Below are 26,093 nucleotides of genomic sequence, written 5' to 3' on the forward strand. Positions count from 1 at the left end.
GACTTTGTTACCAGAGCTAGGACGCTAGCGCTGAAATGTCAGTTCACAGACGAGGAACTGAGTGAACATCTGATTGAGCTCATAATAGCCAGTACCCCACACGACACACTGAGAAACGATCTATACAGTAAACCCAAAGGCTACTCCTTGGCTGAAGTGCTAACTGAAGGAAGAAAATACGAAGCGCTGTCAGCAGGCAACGAGCAGTTAAACCAGCTGGGCCTGACTACTGCAGAAAAGGTTCACGCCATACACCGAGGACGGGCATGTCAGAACTGCGGCAGAAGCCATCAACCGCGTCAGTGCCCTGCCTATAACGATGAATGCTCTGCGTGTGGCGTGAAGGGACACTGGGCGAGTTGCTGCAGGAAGAACCGACATCAACAGAAGCCAGGCTCCACTCCACAGAGAAAAAGTAAGCCCCGTCCACCACCACCACCAAACAAACATTACAACCAGCACCGGGCAGCCAGGAGAAGAGACAAGCCACACCATAGAGCCACAGTTGATGGAGTTAACTGTGAGGACCCAGAGGATGAAAACATCTACCAACAACAGTTCCATTCCATCACCATAAGCGAAAAATGCATGCACAGCATCAGAAGCAAACCACCTAGAGATGAAGCCTACACAACACTCAACGTGAGACCACCCGACGTACCTGGCCAAGGACACACACTTAGGCTGAAGATCGACACAGGGGCATCTGGGAACACTCTTCCTCTGTGCACATTCATGCAGATGTACGACAATGACACAGGTGCATACCAATGCCTGAAGAAGAACAACATGAAGCTGTCAGCATACAGTGGACATGAAATACCGTGCTATGGAACCATCAACATCCCATGTCAGTACAAGGACTCCAGATGGGTAAACGCCAAGTTTTATGTTGTGAATGTACCAGGGCCTGCTGTCATTGGACTACCCACGAGTGAACTGCTTAACCTTGTTACCCTGCATGTGGACACTGTAAAGAGGAAGACTGATAACACTAAGGAAGACAGGGAAAAGCCAAAACACTTGAAAGTAAGCAATTGTACTGATCTCATGAGAGCATACCCCAACCAATTCGACCAAATCGGCAACTTCAAAGGAACTGCAAAACTCATCCTGAAGCCTGATGCTGAACCATTTATCGACCCACCACGGAAATGCAGCATCCACATCAAAGACAAGCTCCAAGGGGAACTGAACAAGCTAGTTGCACAAGATGTCCTGAGGAAAGTAGAACACCACACAGACTGGTGCTCCAGCCTTGCATACAGCACAAAGAAAGATGTATCCCTGCGCATATGCCTTGATCCACAAAAGCTCAACTCCAGCCTGAAGAGATGCCCACACAAAATACCTACCGTGGAGGAACTGAATCCCAGATTCGCAAACTGCAAAGGTCTTCAGTAAGCTGGATGCAAAAGCAGGGTACTGGTCCATACATCTGGATGAAGAGTCACAAATCCTGACAACATTCCGCACCCTCTTTGGCAGATACTGCTGGAAACATTTGCCATTCGGACTGAGTGTGTCTCAGGATCTCTTCCAGGCCAAGATGGACCAAATCCTGGAAGGACTTCAGGACGTGGCCAGCATCGCCGACGACATTGTCATCTACGGGAAGGATGAAGAGGAGCACGACAGAAACTTGACTGCGCTGATGGAGCGTGCTGCAGAGGCAGGTATGGTGTTCAACAGTGATAAGTGTGTCATCAAGCAAAACAACATTTCATTCTTTGGCAACCTGTACACAGACAGTGGCATAAAACCAGACCCTGCAAAGATCAGAGACATTCAGAAAATGCCAACACCACGAAGCAAAGATGAACTGCACAGATTCTTGGGAATGTTAACCTACCTTGCCACATACATACCAAAGTTTTCAGAGAAAGCGCACACACTCAGAGGACTGTTGAAAAATGACGCTATGTGGATATGGGAAGCCGACCACCAGAAATGCTTCGATGACTTAAAATCTGCCATCACAGAGGACGCATGTCTGAAATACTACGACGCCAGCACACCTCTGACACTGGAAGTAGACGCATCACAGAAAGGCCTTGGCATAGCACTGGTGCAGAACAACAGACCCATCACATTCAGATCAAAGACCCTGACTGACTGCCAATCCAGGTACAGCAACATTGAACGTGAAATGCTTGCAATTGTTTATGGAATGCAGAGATACCATACCTACCTGTATGGGAAGTCATTCACTGTGATTACAGACCACAAGCCACTTGTCATCATCTGCTCGAAACCACTGCATGCTGCACCACCCCGACTCCAGTGTATGCTGATCAAGACTCAAGGCTACAACTACGAGGTGAAGTACCGACCTGGCGCAGAAATGGTCCTGGCAGACACCCTCAGTCGACTCCCAAACCCCGAGAACGACGGCGACATCTAGCTGGATGAGCGGATAGACGGCATCGACACAGAGTTTGAAGATCCAGAGAGGCACACCATCGCCATTGTCAACTTTTCACCTGAAAAGCAAGACACTCTACGCAACCAAACTGCTGACGATCCAAAGCTCCGTGCACTGACAGAACTCATTCAGCAGGGATGGCCTGAAAACATCAAAGACTTACCCAAAGATCTTTGTCCATACTGGTCCTTCAGAGACGAGCTTGCCATGGAGTCAGGAGTCATCTTCAAGGGCAGACAGGTACTCATCCCCGACACTATGACTGCAGACATTCTCACACAATTACACATAGCACACCAAGGTATATGGAAAACAAGTAGACTGGCAAGAGAAAGTGTCTATTGGATTAAAATGAATGATAACATCGAAAGAGTTTGCAGGTCATGCAGCGTATGTACTGAACACCAAGACGCCAACCCAAAACAACCTCTTAAGCCACACGAGACACCATCCAGACCATGGCAGTCTATAGCCTCTGACCTGTTCGAAACCAACGGACGCCACTACCTATTGACTGTAGACAGATACTCAAAATACCCACTTGTTGACGAAATGCCCACTCCAGTATCCAGCCATGCAGTCACACAAAAGATGCAGTCTTACATGTCTCTGTTCGGACGACCAGGCGAAATCCTTACAGACAATGGACCACAGTACATGGGACAGACTTTCTAAGCATTTGTGAAAAGGTGGGGAATCACACATGTAACCAGCACCCCCCACTACCCCAAAAGCAACGGGTTCATCGAAAGGCATGTCAGACACATCAAAAGCATCATCAAGAGGACACAGCAGAACAAAAGTGACCTCCACATTGCCTTGCTGCAAGTCAGAGCAACACCCATCGACAGCAAGCTGCCTTCACCTGCAGAACTGCTCTTTGGGAGGCCTGTCACCACCCTACTGCCAAGCCGAGCAGAACCAGATAAAGAGCAACACCGTCAACACCTAGCCCACAGAGCAGTTGTGATGAAAGAACACCACGACTGCAGCTGCCGCAGAGCACTACCACCACTCCAGCCTGGACAGCACGTGACGGTGTGGAGCAAGGAGAGAAGGACATGGCACCCAGCAGTCGTCCAGCAGAAGTGTAAGGAGCCAAGGAGCTATATCGTCCGGACACCCAATGGACACATGCTGAGGCGCTGCAGGAGCCACCTGCGTGGACCCTACAACACACACACCACACAGGCACAACAACATGCTGTGAGCAGAACACACCCGGCAGTGCCACAAATGCTGGGTGAACGTCAAGAGGGTCACAGTGAACAGACAGAGACTGCACCATCCTGTGAACCTGTAAGCAAACCACCAGACCCACACACCCCTCAGTCAGTCCGTACACGCTTCGGAAGGGCTGTGGTCAAGCCAGCGCACTTCAAAGACTATGTCCAGTAACAAGTATAATGTACTCTTGCTCACTTTCAGAGACTAAATGTTAATATGTGTTTTCTAAATTGTTTAAAAATATGTTCCTCTTGTCATTTGACAGTGATTGCCAGATGTTTACAGCCTCGACTTAATCTGTTTACAACCTTGAATTACACGGTTCACAATTTTGCATTAATATGTTTACACCAGTATTGTGAGAGATATAGTAAGCCTTAAATGACATGTGAATTGAAATGTTCAGTCTATATAAGAACAAGTGACCATAACTAAATAATACAGTGCTGATGTGAGTTTAAATGAAACATTTAATAATAACCAGAGCTGAATTTTGTAAAATTAAATGAATGCAGTTCATGGCAATGTTTGCTACACAGCTATGCATCGGATCTTATTTTCTAGGATTGTCTCTCAAGCTAAACAAGGGGGATGTTGTGATATGTTGTTATGGAACTATATTACACTTACGCGGAGTAATCTATACTGTAACAGGGCCCCTGTAATAACACTGCATGTTCTGTGTTCTACGTCAGTCAGTACCTGAGTTAAAACAACGGCAACTTTATCTCCGCGACTCCTCATCATTGTGTACCTAATATATTCAACAACACATCAGTCTGGAGATCCAATCCTGTCACGAGCAAAAAATGACTACTTAGCTGTTTAAATTATCACCAGATCGGAGGCTGATAATTCTGTTTTCTATTGTGTAACATGGCAAATATATGATCTTGTACTTTTTTGAGATTAAATTGAAAGCTGTGTGTTCTGGTGGTGAATGTCACTCCTCAGACCAGTCTCTGCGGCACGGTGACCAGCTCCACTCTGCTTTCAAAATGTTCACATTTTCACTGTGGGGAAAGGAACAGTGGAACCATAAAACATCACAATGTTCAGATGGGATTTTTTTTTTCTATCACAGTGCTTGTTGTACAGCAGTGTGTCACCGTAGGGCTCAGAACGTGGAGTTATCATCCAAACAGATGGCATGGCTCCACCCTCTCTTCCCTCTAAGGGCCAATCACCATCAAATACTTCACCTTGTATTGATCTCTGTCATGCTGTGCTTGTACTGTGAAGATTTATAGTGATTCTAATCAAAGTTTCATCAGAAACATCTGGAATATCAAACAGCATGACTGGATAAAGGTACTTCCATACATAATGAATGGAAGGACAATCTAATGTCCACACCCTGGATTTCATCCTGGAAGACAAAGTTACAACAAATACAGGCTCTAATTCTCAGATCCATCACTGCACATGACAGGACTGGACCCGGAATCGTGTTGGGAAACACATTTATTCTAAAATGTGTGTTGGGTGGTTTGTGTGGCTGCTGAGCGCTCACATCACAGTCACATTTTTCTTCATCCTGTGAACATTAAAACTCATCCAACACCCGTTTAATCCCTTCAGACGTGACTTCTAAACCACTCAGTAGGCTTCACCCAAACAAGCATCTGTTGAAATTGACGTTGCCAATGTAGATGATGATATGATGTCAAATTGAAATGTGTTCGTTTCTCTTCGCAACCTGTTGTGATCTTCTCTCTGTTACACTTTATCCCGAGCTCTTAATCTGACGTCTCTTCTGTGTTCTTGTGGCTTCACAGATCTCTGCACTGCCCTTTCTAATTGTTTGCTGGCCTTTGTAACTGTTGTTAGATCACATCCTCCTGACCAGGTTGTCTGGCTTTTTGCCTGCTCTCTCGTGTCATTTCATCGTGTTTGCCTTCATGTTTTTTCCATATTTACTGATTTGTATGTAGTTTTGGTCGCCTTTTAATGTTTGCTAAATATGCACCGAACCTCTTCCTGTATTCTCAGATTACTCTTCTGCTGCTCCCTCTCAGAACACCGTTGGTGATTGACCTGATCTCCCATGTTCCTCCTGACTGCTACCTGTGTAATACCTTCAGCTGTTGTTGTCCTGTTGGCTGCTCCTGTTTTTTTTGGGGTCGCCACAGCAGATACAGCCAGATCCGCATTGGTATTTGGCACAAGTTTTACGCTGGATGACCTTCCTACATTGCATTGAATCATGTTGCTACCTTCAACCAATTGCAAGGAATTGTGGCAACCAGCAGGGTGCTGCATGATCAACCTCCACACTACCATGTTTGATAATAATTAGGTTGCACATGTTTGTGGCACAGCATTGGGATGAGCACAGTGACAATGTGCTCATTTTTGAGCTGCAAAGGGATTGTAATAGACTACTGAATTGGATGTAGTAGGCACTTGATCATGCTCTGTTAAGAAAATAGTGGGAACAAAATAAAATATTTTACTCCTTCGTGATTTATTTCATCCACCCCCAAACCATCCGCAATGAATCAGAATCGTTATTTTAATTCCTTGGCCTGCTCAACACATTTTTGTCCTGCTTCTGGAGAGCCATGATATCATGTGAGGTGGTTCTGTACTTCCACAGCTGTAAGGGCACTAGCATCAGATCTGCCAGGATAAATCCTCTCAAGCTGATTCTTCCTTGTAGACGGCAAAAGACCGGAAACAGACAGCAATAGACTCCATCTAATGGCCATTTCATCACCATCTGACAGCATACAGTAATTTATGGTCGGCGTCTTCTGCATTCTGGGATTTGTGATTGCAATGCGATAACAAGGCAGTTGAACACAATCACACTAATCTGAGTTATGCCATGGTCTCCAACCACCGTTTTGCCTAATGTGACTAAGGTATGAGTGACCAAGAGAACTGCGTATCGTACCAAAGAGTTGAAGTCTTTCTTGGCACTGTGACACTATTCTTTAGTAATGGTTCAATAAAACCAGTTTTTGCTCAGATACATTTTTACATGATTCTCTGCTTTGGGATCCTCTGTTAGTCTTTACAGAATTGTCAAGATCAAAAACTACCATCATGTAACAGTAGTTCTCTTGTCCATTTGGCCCACCCACTATGTAGTCATGACAATAGTGAGACAGTCACACAAACAATACTGCTGTACATTGCAGTCGTGTAGGCCTGAAAAAATACCAGCAACAATCAACAAATTGCCAAAATATCAATATGAAACATCACAAATATGATGTGATGCCACTACAATATATAAATACAGCGACAACATGTTGCAACAAAGCAGCCAAAGGTTGTATGTCTCCAGGGAAAGCAAATCAAAAATCAAATCAAATCAATTTTATTTATATAGCGCCAAAGCACAACAACAGTTGCCCCAAGGCACTTTATATTGTAAGGCAAAAGCCATACAATAATTACAGAAAAACCCCAGCGGTCAAAACGACCCCCTATGAGCAAGCACTTGGCGACAGTGGGAAGGAAAAACTCCCTTTTAACAGGAAGAAACCTCCAGCAGAACCAGGCTCAGGGAGGGGCAGTCTTCTGCTGGGACTGGTTGGGGCTGAGGGGAGAGAATCAGGAAAAAGACATGCTGTGGAAGAGAGCAGAGATCAATCACTAATGATTAAATGCAGAGTGGTGCATACAGAGCAAAAAGAGAAAGAAACACTCAGTGCATCATGGGAACTCCCCAGCAGTCTAAGTCTATAGCAGCATAACTAAGGGATGGTTCAGGGTCACCTGATCCAGCCCTAACTATAAGCTTTAGCAAAAAGGAAAGTTTTAAGCCTAATCTTAAAAGTAGAGAGGGTGTCTGTCTCCCTGATCTGAATTGGGAGCTGGTTCCACAGGAGAGGAGCCTGAAAGCTGAAGGCTCTGCCTCCCATTCTACTCTTACAAACCCTAGGAACTACAAGTAAGCCTGCAGTCTGAGAGCGAAGCGCTCTATTGGGGTGATATGGTACTACAAGGTCCCTAAGATAAGATGGGACCTGATTATTCAAAACCTTATAAGTAAGAAGAAGAATTTTAAATTCTATTCTAGTTAATTCAAAATGCTGCAGCTAGAGTACTGACAGGGACTAGAAGGAGAGAGCATATTTCACCCATATTGGCCTCTCTTCATTGGCTTCCTGTTAATTCTAGCTCTGTATGCACCACTCTGCATTTAATCATTAGTGATCGATCTCTGCTCCCCTCCACAGCATGTCTTTTTCCTGGTTCTCTCCCTCAGCCCCAACCAGTCCCAGCAGAAGACTGCCCCTCCCTGAGCCTGGTTCTGCTGGAGGTTTCTTCCTGTTAAAAGGGAGTTTTTCCTTCCCACTGTAGCCAAGTGCTTGCTCACAGGGGGTCGTTTTGACCGTTGGGGTTTTACATAATTATTGTATGGCCTTGCCTTACAATATAAAGTGCCTTGGGGCAACTGTTTGTTGTGATTTGGCGCTATATAAAAAAATTGATTGATTGATTGATTGAATTAACAGGAAGCCAATGAAGAGAGGCCAATATGGGTGAAATATGCTCTCTCCTTATAGTCCCCGTCAGTACTCTAGCTGCAGCATTTTGAATTAACTGAAGGCTTTTCAGGGAACTTTTAGGACAACCTGATAATAATGAATTACAATAGTCCAGCCTAGAGGAAATAAATGTATGAATTAGCTTTTCAGCATCACTCTGAGACAAGACCTTTCTAATTTTAGAGATATTGCGCAAATGCAAAAAAAGCAGTCCTACATATTTGCTTAATATGCGCATTGAAGGACATATCCTGATCAAAAATGACTCCAAGATTTCTCACAGTATTACTAGAGGTCAGGGTAATGCCATCCAGAGTAAGGATCTGGTTAGACACCATGTTTCTAAGATTTGTGGGGCCAAGTACAATAACTTCAGTTTTATCTGAATGTGAAAGCAGGAAATTAGAGGTCATCCATGTCTTTATGTCTGTAAGACATTCCTGCAGTTTAACTAATTGGTGTGTGTCCTCTGGCTTCATGGATAGATAAAGCTGGGTATCATCTGCGTAACAATGAAAATTTAAGCAATGCCATCTAATAATACTGCCTAAGGGAAGCATGTATAAAGTGAATAAAATTGGTCCTAGCACAGAACCTTGTGGAACTCCATAATTAACCTTAGTCTGTGAAGAAGACTCCCCATTTACATGAACAAATTGTAATCTATTAGATAAATATGATTCAAACCACCGCAGCACAGTGCCTTTAATACCTATGGCATGCTCTAATCTCTGTAATAAAATTTTATGGTCAACAGTATCAAAGCAGCACTGAGGTCTAACAGGACAAGCACAGAGATGAGTCCACTGTCTGAGGCCATAAGAAGATCATTTGTAACCTTCACTAATGCTGTTTCTGTACTATGATGAATTCTGAAACCTGACTGAAACTCTTCAAATAGACCATTCCTCTGCAGATGATCAGTTAGCTGTTTTACAACTACCCTTTCAAGAATTTTTGAGAGAAAAGGAAGGTTGGAGATTGGCCTATAATTAGCTAAGATAGCTGGGTCAAGTGATGGCTTTTTCAGTAATGGTTTAACTACTGCCACCTTAAAAGCCTGTGGTACATAGCCAACTAACAAAGATAGATTGATCATATTTAAGATCGAAGCATTAATTAATGGTAGGGCTTCCTTGAGCAGCCTGGTAGGAATGGGGTCAAAATGGGGTTGTTCTTATTTTCTTCAATTAATGATGAGTAGTAAGATGTCCTTGCTTTACGGAGGGCTTTTTTTTATAGAGCAACAGACTCTTTTTCCAGGCTAAGTGAAGATCTTCTAAATTAGTGAGACGCCATTTCCTCTCCAACCTAGCTTTACGGAGGGCTTTTTTTTATAGAGCAACAGACTCTTTTTCCAGGCTAAGTGAAGATCTTCTAAATTAGTGAGACGCCATTTCCTCTCCAACTTAGGGGTTATCTGCTTTAAGCTGCGAGTTTGTGAGTTATACCACGGAGTCAGGCACTTCTGATTTAAGGCTCTCTTTTTCAGAGGAGCTACAGCATCCAAAGTTGTGCTCAATGAGGATGTAAAACTATTGATGAGATAATCTATCTCACTCACAGAGTGTAGGTAGCTATTCTGCACTGTGTTGGTATATGGCATTGGAGAACATACCAAAGAAGGAATCATATCCTTAAACCTAGTTACAGCGCTTTCTGAAAGACTTCTACTGTAATGAAACTTATTCCCCACTGCTGGGTAGTCCATTAAAGTAAATGTAAATGTTATTAAGAAATGATCAGACAGAAGGGGGTTTTCAGGGAATACTGTTAAGTCTTCAATTTCCATACCATAAGTCAAAACAAGATCTAAAGTATGATTAAAGTGGTGGGTGGACTCATTTACATTTTGAGCAAAGCCAATTGAGTCTAATAATAGATTAAATGCAGTGTTGAGGCTGTCATTCTCAGCATCTATGTGGATGTTAAAATCGCCCACTATAATTATCTTACCTGAGCTAAGCAATAAGTCAGACAAAAGGTCTGAAAATTCACAGAGAAACTCACAGTAACGACCAGGTGGTCGATAGATAACAACAAATAAAACTGGTTTTTGGGACTTCCAATTTGGATGGACAAGACTAAGAGTCAATCTTTCAAATGAATTAAAGCTCTGTCTGGGTTTTTGATTAATTAATAAGGTGGAATGGAAGATTGCTGCTAATCCTCCCCCTCGGCCCGTGCTACGAGCATTCTGACAGTTAGTGTGACTTCGGGGGTGTTGACTTATTTAAACTAACATATTCATCCTGCTGTAACCAGGTTTCTGTAAGGCAGAATAAATCAATATGTTGATCAATTATTATATCATTTACTAACAGGGACTTAGAAGAGAGAGACCTAATGTTTAATAGACCACATTTAACTGTTTTAGTCTGTGGTGCAGTTGAAGGTGCTATATTATTTTTTCTTTTTGAATTTTTATGCTTAAATAGATTTTTGCTGGTTGTTGGTGGTCTGGGAGCAGGCACCGTCTCTAGGGGGATGGGGTATTGGGGGGATGGCAGGGGGAGAGAAGCTGCAGAGAGGTGTGTAAGACTACAACTCTTCTTCCTGGTCCCAACCCTGGATAGTCACGGTTTGGAGGGTTTAATAAAATTGGCCAGATTTCTAGAAATGAGAGCTGCTCCATCCAAAGTGGGATGGATGCTGTCTCTCCTAACAAGACCAGGTTTTCCCCAGAAGCTTTGCCAATTATCTATGAAGCCCACCTCATTTTTTAGACACCACTCAGACAGCCAGCAATTCAAGGAGAACATGCGGCTAAACATGTCACTGCCGGTCCGATTGGGGAGGGGCCCAGAGAAAACTACAGAGTCCGACATTGTTTTTGCAAAGTTACACACCGATTCAATGTTAATTTTATTTATTATTATTATTATTATAAGTAGTATTAGTAGCAGTGATAGTATGAAAAAATGTCTTCAAAAGTGGACCTTTAATCTGGGGCTGTTGTGGGGTGACACCCCCCCACGCTCCTTTCCACGGTTTTTAAAGACCGCTTTAAATGCCGATTTTTATCTTCTAATGTCTACTCCACTTTTGAACTTCAGTTGTTTGTGATGGAGTTTGACTGTCCTGTGCTCTGTGCTGTTGTTTACCATCCACCAAAATTTAATAAGGATTTTATTCAGGAGTTTTCTGAGTTTCTGGCAGATTTTATCCCAAAATATGACAAATTTTTGGTCTGTGGTGATTTTAATATTCATATCTGTTGTCCTTCTAATCAGCTGGCTGATGATTTTAAAAGCCTCCTGAACTCTTTTGGTCTAACACAAGTTGTGGATGGACCAACACATAATCTTGGACACATTTTGGACCTGGTCATGTCTTATGGGCTCTCAGTTTCCCTTATGGACATATCAGACATTGCTATTTCAGATCACTTTCCTGTTATTTTTGAATTTATTGCTCCTCCATCTGCTAGTAAGCCACTTGTTCCTGTCTCTCGCCGCCGTTTGGTCACCTCCTTGACAGCGGGGGACTTTGCTGCTTCCTTCATGGACTCTCAGTTTTATGCTATGAATGGACTGGTTTCTCCATTACTCCCAGATAACATCCTCTATTCTTTCCACTCTACATGCACAGTAATTTTGGACTCTGTTGCACCGATGCGCTGCAAATCCAGGAAATCAAAATCCGACCCCTGGTTAAATGCTACAACCCGTGCGCCCAGGCAACGCTGCAGACGGGCGGAGAGAAAATGGAAAAAGGACAAACTACAGGTGTCTCTGGGTTTTCTGAGGGACAGTCTAACTGACTATCAGGAGGCTGGGAGGAGGCAAAAGCACAATATCTGTCTCATATTATTTCGAGCAGTTGTCATCGTCCCAGTGTGTTATTTCAGACTATAAACTCAGTTGTAAATTCACGCACCTCTGTTTTGATGGACGCTACAACCACAACCTGTGAGGAGTTTCTTCAGTTTTTTATTGACAAGGTTTCATTAGTCAGACAGAACTCTGATCAGAGCTGTAATGTTGAGTTGTCTGCTCCTCGTGCACATTCTGCTGTGGTCGAGCAGTTTGAGCCCATTTCTTTTGCATCTCTTGCTGATGTTGTCAAACACATAAAACCCACAAGTCGTCCTTTAGATGTTGTTCCAGCTAAGGTGCTGAAGGAGGTTTTTAATACTGTTGGGGCGGGTCTCCTAACTTTTATCAATGCTTGTCTTAGATCAGGGTCTGTTCCAGCTGCTTTTAAACATGCTGTGGTTCGACCTCTTCTTAAAAAACCTCACCTGGACTCATCAGTTTTATCCAATGTTAGACCCGTGTCTCATCTGCCATTTCTGTCTAAGGTTTTGGAAAAGTTTGTCTTTTTACAGTTACAATCATTTTTAGAAGACAATCACATCCTTGAAAAATTCCAGTCTGGGTTTAGATCGCGACACAGCACTGAGTCAGCACTTTTAAAAGTTCATAATGATGTTACTCTGTCGGTGGATGCAGGGAATCCTGCTGTGCTGGTTCTGTTGGACCTCACAGCAGCCTTTGATACTGTGGATCACACAGTACTTGTTTCCCGGTTGGAACATTTTATTGGCATTCAACATCCTGCACTTAAGTGGTTTAGATCATATTTGGCTGAAAGGAGCTTTTCTGTCATGATTGGGGACCTCTCCTCATCAACTGCTCCTTTGTGCTGTGGAGTGCCGCAGGGATCTGTCCTTGGGCCGATTCTATTTTCTTTGTACATTCTGCCATTGGGGTCAGTTATAACCCAGCACAACCTGTCCTTTCATTGTTATGCAGATGATCTTGCAATCTATCTGCATGTGACGACTAATGGGAGTGATGCTTTGTCATCATTATTTAATTGTATTCGCGATGTAAAGCAGTGGCTGTCCCAAAACTTTCTTTACCTGAATGATGGTAAAATGGAGATCATGGTGTTTGAGCGCTCTGGCACACCAAATGTGGTAAAACCAAATTTTGGTGCTTTGGCTTATTATGTAAACCAGCTGTCAAGAATTTGGGAGTGATATTTGACAGCTGTTTGAGGTTTGATCAACAGATAACCTCTGTTGTCAAAGCTAGTTTTTTTTCCAACTTCGCCTTTTGGCTAAATAAAGCACTTCCTCAGTAGACGTGATCTTGAGACGGCCATTCATGCTTTCATCAGCTCCAGACTTGATTATTGTAATGCTTATTCTGGCATTAATCAGTCGTCTCTTGCAAATCTCCAGTTGGTGCAGAATGCTGCTGCTCGTTCTTTTAACAAACACTTAGATGTGAGCATATTACACCCCATCCTGTACTCACTCCACTGGCTTCCAGTTCGTTTTAGAATTGATTTAAAATTTTAATGTTTGTCTTTAAAGCTATTTATGGCCTTGCAACCTCCCTACTTGACTGAAATTTTAACTTTGCGCACCTGTTGTACAGTAGGACATTAAGGGTGTCTGGCCAGCTTTACTTAGATGTTCCGAGGTCAAGATATAAATGCTGGGGTGATCATGCTTTCGCGGTAGCTGGCCCCAGACTGTGGAATGACCTACCTCTTGAGTTACATACTATTCCTGACCTAGCACTTTTTAAAATATAAGTTAAAGACTTATTTATTTAAAGTGGCTTTTAACACTTAGTGGGGAGGTGACATGTTCTGTTTTTTATGTGCTGTTTTAAAATTTTATTCTATATGTGTTATATTTTTGTGAATCTGTGTTTTTAATGTTAAGCACTTTGGACACCAGTCGGTGCTGTAAAGCGCTTTATAAATAAATGTTGATTGATTGATTGATTGAAGTATTTAAAGTTTACCTTTCCCACTTGACTTCTTGCAACCTCATTCACACACATGCATAAAAGAATAAAAATCTTTCAAATCTTGCTACTATTGACTTTCATTCCCCTTCTCTGCAGAGTGTATCCCCACCTCTCCAGGTTAGTCTCAACCTCACTGCAGATCACAGTGTCATCTGCAAACATCATAGTCCCTGGAGACGTCTGACTCCTGTCTGATTTCATCTATCACTATTACAAACAAAATGGGGCTCAGAATCGATCCTTGAATTAATCCAACCTTTTATGGTTAGAGGTCCAGATGGGACCGGACCATGACTTGGCAATGGACTTACACGCAGGGAGCAAGGAACAGAACAGGTTATGAACAAAAAGAGATTTATTTACAAAAAGCAAGAACAAAACTACAAGGTCTGTTAGAAAAGTATCCGACCTTTTCATTTTTTGCAAAAACTATATGGATTTGAATCATGTGTGATTGCATCAGCCAAGCTTGAACCTTCGTGCGCATGCGTGAGTTTTTTCACGCCTGTCGGTTGCGTCATTCGCCTGTGAGCACGCCTTGTGGGAGGAGTGGTCCAGCCCCCTCGGCGGATTTTCATTGTCAGGAAATTGGCTGATCGACTGCCGCTTTGCTTCATCAAAATTTTTTCAGAAAGTGTGAGAGACAGCCAGGTGGAAACCATTTGGAAAATTCAGATGGCTTTCGGTGAAGATCTTATGGGATCACATAGATTAAGGACAATTACAACTGATTAAAGACGGCCCACAGCGGCAGATGGTGCGCCGCGCACCGAGCTGCGATCGACAGGCTCAAATGCCCAGATCATTTCCAAAGTGAATGCTTTGTTGATCCGGGACGTCGTCTGACTACCAGAGAAATGGCAAGACAGCTGGTCATAGCACTTTTTCGGCACATTCCACTGTTACAGGAGTTTTTGTAATGGAAAGAGGAGCGGAGAAATTCGCCACGGAGCCGCTCATGGCGCGTGAAGAAAGCACCTCCATGTTGGTCTCACAGGACATGCCCTAACATGCCCAGCTCTTGCACCATTCGGAAAATTCAGACGGCTTTCGGTGGCTTTTCAGTCATGTGACTATCCGAGAAATTGTGGACGAGCTGGACATGCCACAACATGTCCTGTGAGGCTTCATCACGGTATTGCTTTTTGTTCTGTGCCCTGCGCCTCCGTCCCGACGCGCAAAGTCCTCCGCACGTCTTTTCATGCCGAAAAAGTGCTGATGTCAAATTCTTCTGCCATTTCTGTGGTAGTCAGACGACGTCCCGGATCAACAAAGCTTTTACTTTGGAAATGAATGGCACATTCCACTGTTACAGGAGTTTTTTGTCATTATTATTATTATCTTCAGAGGTCAAGTGCCGTGTGACGCAGTTCCAATTAAGCAGGACTTGATGGCTTGGAAAGTTCTTAATTGTTCAATGTTAAAGTTTATACAGTTCTTAGGAAGAGTTCTTGGAACAGTTCTTTAACATGCACAGTCACAGGCAGGAAGGAGTGTGAACGGAATCCCACTGAGACATGAAGGAACTTAACTGGAGCGGAGCAGAGCCGCGCGCTGTGAGCTGAGAGCAGTAGAGTTCTAAACTGACATTGCTGTGCAGGTAGCAAGGAGCCAGGAACCAGGGCAGCGTGGGAGCCATGCAGGATAGCATCTGGAACACCAGGAAAGATGGTTTGCTCTAATGCGGGAATTAGCGAGCTGCCCTGGTTACCTTGAGTTTAGCTGCGGGAAGCTGCGTCGTCTTAGTGCTTGGGAGCACCAGGAAGACAAAGTCAAGGTCAGGAGTCTCGGTGAAGCTCTGGGAAGCTCCTGGAAGAATCTGGCTTGGCTCTTGGATCATGGATCAGTGATCATGGAGAATCTGGCCTCAGTAAAGGAAAACCAACCAAGAATCTGGCAAAGAATGAGCTGAAAGCCTGGGTTTAACAACCCGCTCCTCATCAGCCGCTCATGCACGGCAGGTGAGTGGCTGTAATAAGCAGTGAAGCACAGTAGGAGTGATTCAGCTCTGAGTGCGCCATCTGGGGGAAAACTCAGAACTACAAACAGTGTTAAAAATAGGACAGGGAGGCAGACACACCCTCCACCTTGAATGTATCTCACCATTGTCACAATATCCTCATACACATCCTGCACCACCCTCACATATTTCACTGTGCATCTGTTCTCCCACAGTTTTGTTTTACTCAGTATAAAATAGATGACTTTATTTTGGATGTTACTTATTTTATTTTATTTTATAAATAAATGTTTTACTTACTTTTGCATTTGAAACCTCTTTGAAACAAACATATTGCATTGTTTTGTACAATTAGGATAGAAATGAAATAATTGTCAATCATTAACCACAGAAATTCCTTTACTTAAGGCAAGCAAAATAATACCGCATACCCTGTGTGGTGTGCATATGAATGAAACCACCACATGCATAACCTGATGTGAACAATAAGATGTCAAAATCAGCAGGATATTTACATTCTGTTGACCATAGACAACATTTGGTGCAGCTTAAACCTGTCTGTACTTTCATATGCAACCTCCCCCTTGGAGGTGTGTGTGTGTGTGTGTGTGTGTGTGTGTGTGTGTGTGTGTGTGTGTGTGTGTGTGTGTGTGTGTGTGTGTGTGTGTGTGTGTGTGTGTGTGTGTGTGTGTGTGTGTGTGTGTGTGTGTGTGTGTGTGTTCTTCAAGCTCTTCTCTCAGAGGCATGGTACTTTCAGGGTTCTGCACAGTATCCAGAAAGTGTGCAGAATGTTCTACAAGTTGATCAGTTTTAAAACCCCTTCAGCCCTAGAGCCTATTTCACCAAACTCACATACCCATACATTATGATTTATTTCTCAGCTTGTACAAGGTCAAAAATGCAAAAGTTTGGCTCAGCTAAAAGACAGGTCCTAGGGGATGTTGTGGATGCAAAAAATTGAAAGTAAATAATACTTGGTAGGAGTAAATGAGTTTTTTTTTTTCCAAAAAAATCAATTCGGATTTATGTCTTTATTTGCTTGGCGTTTCAGCTGTGGTTAGTTAATATGTGATTGAAGTGGATACTTTTGTAGAAGAGACTTCGCTTGACATTTTGATGTGTAATAAGTGTATGTTGTTGTCAACATTGGTTAGTTATGAGTGTTCAAATGTTCCAAAACAGGGCAAGTCCCCAAATTTGGGGACTCTAGGGTTTAAGAGGTTAAGAAGAATCTGGGGTTTACACAGATGCCAGACCTTCATTAAATTCCTTGTCAAACACACACACACACACACACAAACAGGATATTGACAGCCTAACCTTGAACATGACCCTTTGCCCTGCTCATATCAATCTGAATCACTGAATATCACTAAATCATTCACGTCAGTAAATTCAAATGTTTTTGAATTTACAAATGTATATCAGTCTAGTTATGCCAGCAATGCTTCTTCCACTATCCTTTATGTCCATTTCGCAGAACATGTCAGACATAATATGATTGAAGGTACTGTATTGGTGCAACATAGAGATAATAATAATGTAATTGTCCTGGTTCAATGGTAATGAAGGACTTTCTAGTCTAACTTTCACCATCATAATCTGAAAAGCATAATCTCCGCATCCTCCTGATATTGAAATATGACTAAAATTCATGATTTGCATCAATAGACTGTCCTGCAGTTATCAGAGTCTCAGTGTCCATCACCTCCCCACAGAATAACTCGGTAACCATGGAAACGGGACGCTCAGTGATCGTGGAACCAGCACGACACCATGTGAAGAGCTCTCATGATGTTCAGCTGCTGCACCTGGTTACAAATTAAAAACCCAGGTGGAGTAAGAAAATCATTTACTAACCGACGTGCAGTCAGAACTAATTCTCAGCATCACTTCTGACCGGAGTAAATTATTTTAGTTTTAAGGGGAAAACTCAACTTGGTCAAATCAGTACTAATTAAAAAAATAAACTTATTGTTTTAGTCAGGTTCACAATAACATTGATTGCACAAACACACTTTTTCATGATATGTGTATATGAAAAATGTGTCCTGCAGGAGGTGGATCTGGACACTATGGAGAGAGAGGAGATGCTTCCTCTGCCCTGCAGGAGCATCTCCATCAGTGCCTCGGCATAAAACTGTTGCATCAGTTCAACAACAGTGAACTGATGCAGCCATGATTGAAAAATGTTACCTGTAGTGCTGGTCAGACTGTTCTGTGCATAAACATCTCCATCAGATGAACGCAGCACTCGTGACAAATCAAAGGCATTTCCCATTAAAACGCACCGGACCTGGTGATAGAAGAACAACTGCTCACCTGACGGCAGGTGGTAACATGATGTCGACAGCCATATGTAAAGTAGAACTGTGCGTGTGTTAATGGCCATAAGCACAAAATGGAACTGAATCTTCCACTTGCAGCTATGTGTGTTACGGTTAGGGACCAGACAGGTACTTGGCGATGGACTTAAATGCAAGGGAGCAAGAAACAGGATGGAATATGAACGCAAAGAGATTTATTTACAAGTAAGCAGAGAATAAAGTTGAACGGGTTAGGTGGCCTGCTGAGGTAAGAGTCAGCCCGCTCATAGCTGTGGAAATCTGGGTGCTGCAGGATTCCAAGCCAGTCTTGAAGGATAACATCAACTAAGGGTTCAATGACCAAGGCCAGGTGGAATGCTCGGCTCCGAAACCAGGAAGTAAGGGAGAAGACACACAGGGTGAGTGAAATGCACTCATAACACTGAAGCCTCAGAACAGTCACAGAACAAAACAGTCTTAACACAGAATGCTTCAGAGGTCAGGAAATAAAGTTCTCTTCTTAAGAAATAAAGTTGACTGTTCAGGAATTGTTCATAGTTCATAAGTTGTATCCAGTGGTCAGAGGTCAAGTGCTGCACATTGTGAGGCAGTTACAAATAAGCAGGACTTGATACAGCTGGGTTCTCAATTGTTTGATATCAGAGTTCATGCAGTTCTTAGGCAGAGTTATTGAAATAGTACTTTATCATAGCACAGTCACAAACAGGAACAAGTGAGAAAGGGATCCCACTAAGACAAGGAGGACCTTAACTGGTGTGTAGTCGAGATGTGCTCTGCACTGAGAACCGAGGAGTTCCAAAGTGATGTTGCTGTGCAGGTAGTCAGGAACCAGGAGCCAGGGTGGTGTGAGAGCCACTCAGGATAGCATCTGGAACACCAGGAAAGACAGTTCACTCTAATACGGGAATTGAGTGGGCCAGGTACCTTGAGTGTAGCTGTGGTAAGCTCTGATATCTTAGGCGCATGGAAGCAGTGGGAAGACGCGGTCAAGGTCACACGGAGGCAATCAGGCTTGGTCCTCATGGAATGGTCTGGATACACATTTGGCCACATGGCACAGACAGGAGATGAACACCATCTGGCTTCATGGCATGGAGAAACAATCAACAATCCAGCAAAAATAAAATACTAGCCTGGGATTATATAGCCCGCTCCTCATCAACCACATATGCACGGGAGGTGAGTAGTGGTCAGCAGAGGTGCGCAGCAGGCGAGAAACAGCTCAGAGTGTGCCATCTAGGTGAAAAACTCAGAACTACACTCAGGGTAAAAAAAAAGGAAGGAGAGAGAGGCAGGGCAGAGGCTAGCCATGACAATGTATAAAATAAGACAGACTTTTTAACTGAAAATGTTTTTCTATTGAACATTTACTGAATCAAGAATGAATGTGCCTTGAAAAGCATTTGTCTTTAGGCCCATTTCCAAACTACCATTCATTTCCAAAATTATGGAAAAAGTTGTGTTAACACAGCTGCTTTCCTTTCTTAATTCAGCAGAGATCCTGGAGCCATTTCAATCTGGCTTTAAGGCCCGCCATAACACTGAGACAGCCTTGTTAAAAGTAACAAATGACCTGCTGCTCACTCTTGACTCTGGTGACAATGCTATCCTTATCCTGTTGGATTTGAGTGCAGCATTTGACACTGTAGACCACACAACCTTGCTGACCCGGCTTGAACAGTGGGTTGGGATTAAGGGTTCTGCACTAAAATGGTTCCATTCATACCTCCAGCAAAGAACCTTTTCTGTGTCTATAGGCCAGTACTCCTCACTCCCTGCCCCTGTGTCTTGTGGGGTCCCTCAGGGGTCCACCCTGGGTCCTGTTCTTTTCTGTTTATATATGCTTCCATTGGGGAACATAATCAGAAAATGTAATATTTCATTCCACTTTTATGCTGTCGATTCTCAGTTGTATCTTCCACTCAAATCTGGAAATTCCCTGCAGCCTCTCCTGGATTGTCTGTAAGAAATTAAAATTTGGATGGCCAATAACTTCCTCCAGTTAAATGAGGATAAAACTGAGGTTATAATTTTTGGCCCCCCAAAATCCATTAACTCCATCTCCAGGAATGTTGGCTCCCTCACTCCATTTGTCAAAACGTATGCAAGAAACTTGGGTGTAATTCTAGACTCCCAACTCAATCTTGACAAACAAATCTCTTCTGTTGTTAAAACTAGCTTTTATCAATTAAGAATTATTGCAAAACTCAAATCTGTTCTGTGTTACAGTGACCTGGAAAAAGTTATCCATGCCTTTATAACTTCACATCTAGACTACTGTAACTCTCTTTACTTTGGTCTCCCTCAAACACTGGTGTCACAGCTTCAAATGGTCCAAAATGCTGCTGCTAGGTTGCTTATTAACAGAAAAAAACATGAACATATTTCACCTGTCCTAGCCACATTACACTGGCTTCCTGTCCAGTACAGGATCCAATTTAAATTACTGTTAATGGTTTTTAAAGCTCTTCATGGCCTGGCCCCTAACTACATAGCTACTGCCATTCATCCTGCTGTTGCTCCCAGGTCTCTGAGATCTTCCAGTAAAGGTCTCCTTCATGTCCCCCGAACTCGTCTCAAGTTAAAAGGGGACAGAGCTTTTGCAGTCGCTGGTCCCTGACTGTGGAACCATCTGCCTCCTGATATCAGAGATACCCCATCTATTACTGTTTTTAAATCCAAGCTCAAGACATACCTTTTTACACTAGCATTCCCTACTAATTAACCGTTAACTGCTTATGCCATGTCTTGTCATGTCAATGATTGTTGTGTTTGTATCTTGCTGCTGATGTTGTAATCAGTTGTTTTGTTTCTTTGAATATTTCTTGCTTATTTATTTATTTTTAACTATGTACAGCACTTTGGTCAGTGTAAACTGTGTTTAAATGTGCTTTAGAAATAAATTTTGTTGTGTGGGCCGCTGAAGAGGAGGTACTGCTGGCCCACCACCACCAGAGGGCGCCCTGCCTGGAGTGCGGGCTCCAGGCACCAGAGGGCGCTGCCGCCTTATGGGAGCAGCCTGGGTGACAGCTGTCACCCATCACTGGACACAGCTGTTCCACTCAGCACAGAGGTATATCAGGAGGACGGCGTCTCCACCTCAGTGCCGAGATATCGCCTTTAGACGAAGGTAACGTTCTCTGCATTTATATTTTGACTAAATAGCTAACAGATTTGTTAAACCTTTTCAGGACAGCTGAATTGCTTAGATAAGTACTCACCTGCCTGTCATACTGTAACTGGAGGTGGAGGAGGCTTCTCCCCTCTCCGTTGCTGGGTGCTGTCGCATCCACGCCTGTGTTGTTGCTCTCTCCCGCCAGCAGTACCGGATCCGACGAGCGGAGGCAGTGGCCACCTGGGAATTTGGGACTTGGCGGTTCCAGTATTTCCAGGGTTCGGTGGCAGAGGAGATCTGGGTGGTTTCGGTTCGACTGAGACGGACGTCTCCTACCTTCGAGCCTGCCCACACGACACCAGCGGATTCGACCCCAAATTGTGATTGTTGTATTCATTGTGCTCGTTTCACAATAGTAAACCTTGTTATTCACCTTCCTCCATTGTCCGTTCATTGCGCCCCCTGTTGTGGGTCCGTGTTCCTACACTTTCACAACAAATTTTACTTACTTACTTACTTACATTCTGCTTCAATAAGGCCTATTGTTACCAAACAAGTGCAAAGTATTCACTGACCATAGCGCCATTTCCATTTTTGTTGTTGAAAAAAAGAAAAAAACTATTTGCTGTCACTGGGACGGACTTTGAGTATGGACTGGACTGCAACTTTTGTATTCCTTTTTTAGATTAAATTGCACTGTTTTGTATTGTTTGGACATAGCACCTTTTTACTTATTCATATTGTGGGAGCTGTCAGGACTTTCTAAATACGTATCTGCACAAAATCTGAACAGCAAATCTGCTTTTATTTGTTATTTCATGTAATGATTTTATTCCTTATTCATTTATTATTTATTTATTTATTATTTAATTCGTTATTTATGTTGTGTTGTGTTATTTTTATTTGTGTGTGAGTGTGTTTAATCGACAGTTAACCCTTTAAGGTCTGTCATATAACAGTTGTCCTTTAATGTTTGAGGTAGTGTGTGTGTGTGTGGGGGGGGGGGGGGGGGGGAGGAGCACCAAACCATAATCTCACTGTGGATACAGTGGTTTTGATCATATATTGTATATATGTGTATTATATCAACTTGTGGCCAGTTAACCTCCTCATTATTCACTTTTGACTGTGAAATATTTAAATAATTTAAAATATATTTTCAACAACAAAACAGAATCTTCAGCGCTTGATAAACTGTCAGCCGTTTATCTGCAGCTGTGCTTCTTAGTGATCTGTTGACCGTAGTACTGGTTTTATCCCTTTGCAAATCAGCAAATCAACAAGCAACTTTTAAAAACAAGATTTTAATTAGAAGTATGTTTAAATATGATCTTGGTCCATGTGTCAGACTGACACGATGGGGAAAAAGTACGGTAGATTCACTCGACTGAAACCAGCCACAAGGAGGTGACAGAGCGCATCTTCAGGCTAGCTAGTGTTACGTCCACAGAAATAGCCAATCGACAACAACCAGACGTGTCAGATTTTAAGAGTTCATGGTGCAGAAGGCACTGGATTATTATTATTTTATTTTTTTTCTGGAATATTTAATTTGTTATGCCTGTCCTGGAGTAATGTGTGCTGTGTGTGCAGGTGTGTTGTGGTTGTCGGTGGTGTCAGAGGTGCTGTACATCCTTCTGCTGATGGTCGGCTTCAGTCTCATGTGTTTGGAGCTTTTCCATTCCAGCAACGTCATCGATGGACTTAAACTCAACGCCTTTGCTGCTGTCTTCACCGTGCTGTCTGGTAAGACAAACACAATATAAAGCACAAAATCTAACAGATGAGCCAACACCAGGGTTATGAGAGATTTTATATGGAATGGTGGACATTACAGATGATGATGTTGTTTGATTCCATCAGAATCAAAAGGTGATTCCTTTGGTGACCCCCAGCAGATCTAACTGTTCAGATCAAAACACACAATATTACATTTTCATACCTTGTTGTACTGTGAACATTTAATGTGTGTCGCCCCCCCAAATTTAACACTCATGTATTGATACATTGTTTGCATCAGTGTTTTGTTTTTGTGTGTGTGTTGTTGTTTTTAATGAACTTTAGAATTTGGCATTATGACAAACTCTATACTGGTTAAATATAAAAAATATATATATAAAAAAGGATGCTGTCTCTATCCACTATGTATACTACAAGTTGCCTTTACAATGCAGAGGTCCTGTACAGTGACTGGTGTGCTTTTAAAAGCAATGGAATTGATTGAATTGTTTGTAAAGTGTTATGTGTCGGACGCAGCTCGGAGAACCGACCAGCGTTTGAAGGACCCAGTATGAAATAAGCAGAGCACGGTACAAAGGCTAACTGAATTTAATACATAACAGTGAAATATAATAAAAAGGTGCGGCCTGGAGTGGTGCGCTCCCAGCAGCGCTAACGGTCCGGAGCCAGAAGCTGTTTCGGACCCAAGGACCCCGCCGACACCCCCCAGGTGGCCGCAACAACCGAGTCTGTGAAAGAAGGAACCATTATGTGAGTCCACACTCTACACACAGAACACTTAAAGGTGTACAAACAGCAAACACTTCCTGGCTTGATTACTGATCAGCTTCCCAACCTGCAGGCATGGAACCTCCCGTTCACAAAACTCCACTGCAGTGGAAGCTGATACATGACTAACAAACAGCTCAATACAATAAGGTGTGAGGGACACCACATTTACTGACTGTATAGCTGTTAGTCACAAAATCTAACGTACCTCAGGAAGTGTGCTGACGAGCGTGAGACCTCACCCCCTCCTCTTTCACAGACTGTGCATCAAACCTGGACGTTCTCAGCATCCGCTGCTGATGAGATGGCTCCCGAGACGACGATCTCACCCGTCTGGTCACAAGGTCGAGTCTCTGGCAAATACACACTGTGCACTCCAGTCTTAAATGCCAACATGTTCCAATCCATCCAGATGCACTACAGCTGTGAGTCCTGACGAGTCGCAGGTGATCAGGGTGAGGTCCTGACAGCCTCAGCAACACAGCCACTCAGTCCCAAACGCACGCCACCTGGGAGGAAACCAAAAGACAAACAAACCGGCAGCCAGGCCCCCCCCCAGCCATATAACATAAAGCTTCTGAATGACCAGTTGGCATAACTGGAGGCTAATTGGGGGACCTTTTTGCTGGCTTAAGGACCTACCTGAAGAAGCGATGGCTTCAGTAGGAACAATATCTAAAGAATTAAATCAAGGCTTACAGAGCAGAATTTTGCGTCCCTGTGAACTGGATTTCTCCTTTAGAGCAAACTTTAGAGCAAAGCTTCATGGTACCATCAGGCACTGAACAATATATATATACAGTGAGGCAAATAAGTATTTGATCCACTGTCGATTTTGCAAGTTTTCCCACCTACAAAGAATGGATATTATATATATATATATATATATATATATATATATATATACATACATATATATATATACACATACACACATACATGCTTATGTATATACAGTGAGGAAAATAAGTATTTGAACACCTGTGAAAATCAATGTTAATATTTGGTACAGTAGCCTTTGTTTGCAATTACAGAGGTCAAACGTTTCCTGTAGTTTTTCACCAGGTTTTCACCCACTGCAGCAGGGATTTTGGTCCACTCCTCCATACAGATCTTCTCTAGATCTTTCAGGTTTGAAGTTTCAGCTCCCTCCAAAGATTTTCTATTGAGTTCAGGTCTGGAGACTGGCCAGGTCACTCCAGGACCTTGAAATGCTTCTTACGGAGCCCCTCCTTAGTTGCCCTGGCTGTGTGTTTGGGGTCATTGTCATGCTGGAAGACCCAGCCATGACCCATCTTCAATGCTCTTACTCAGGGAAGGAGGTTGTTTGCCAAAATCTCGCACCCCGTCCATCCTCCGTTCAATACGGTGCAGTCGTCCTGTCCCCTTTGCAGAAGAGCACCCCAGAGTATGATGTTTCCACCCCCATGCTTCACAGTTGGGATGGTTTTCTTGGGGTTGTTCTCATCCTCTAAACATGGTACGTAGAGTTGATTCCAAAAAGCTCTATTCTGGTCTCATCTGACCACATGACCTTCTCCCATGCCTCATCTGGATCATCCAGATGGTCACTGGTGAACTTCAAACGGGCCTGGACATGTGCTGGCTTGAGCAGGGGGACCTTGCTGCCCTGCAGGATTTTAAACCATGACAGCATCATGTGTTACTAATGTAATCTTTGTGACTGTGGTCCCAGCTCTCTTCAGGTCATTGACCAGGTCCTCCTGTGTAGTTCTGAGCTTTCTCAGAATCATCCTTACCCCACAAAGTGAGATCAGTGCATGGAATCCCAGACTGAGGGAGATTGACAGTCATCTTGTGTTTCTTCCACTTTCTAATAAATAATCATAACAGTTGTTGTCTTCTACCAAGGTGCTTGCTTGTGGTCCTATAGTCCATCCCAGCCTTGTGCAGGTCTACAGCTTTGTCCCTGGACTCCTTAAGCTCTTTGGTCTTGGCTATGGTGGACAGGTTAGAGTGTGACTGATTGAGTGTGTGAACAGGTGTCTTTTATACAGGTAACAAGTTCAAACAGGTGCAATTAATACAGGTAAAGAGTGCAGAATAAGAGGGCTTCTTAAAGAAAAATTAACAGATCTGTGAGAGCCAGAATTCTTGCTGGTTGGCAGGTGTTCAAATACTTATTTTCATAAGTTACTTCATCCAAACCATCAACATGTCTATTAGACCCCATTCCTACCAGGCTGCTCAAGGAAGCCCTACCATTATTTAATGCTTCGATCTTAAATATGATC

General features: G+C 43.1%; 1 protein-coding gene across 1 annotated transcript in view; it reads left to right on the forward strand.

Moving 5' to 3' along the window:
- gsg1l (gsg1-like) overlaps nucleotides 1-26,093 on the forward strand; it is a 131,265-nt gene that overhangs the window by 48,774 nt on the left and 56,398 nt on the right. Inside the window, exon 2 of the mRNA XM_034191055.1 lies at nucleotides 22,924-23,076. Within this exon, the coding sequence (XP_034046946.1) occupies nucleotides 22,974-23,076 (103 nt within the window). The 5' untranslated portion in view covers nucleotides 22,924-22,973. The remainder of the gene's footprint in view (nucleotides 1-22,923; nucleotides 23,077-26,093) is intronic.

Source organism: Thalassophryne amazonica, chromosome 16 (genome assembly GCF_902500255.1).
Source record: "Thalassophryne amazonica chromosome 16, fThaAma1.1, whole genome shotgun sequence".
Taxonomy (NCBI): domain Eukaryota; kingdom Metazoa; phylum Chordata; class Actinopteri; order Batrachoidiformes; family Batrachoididae; genus Thalassophryne; species Thalassophryne amazonica.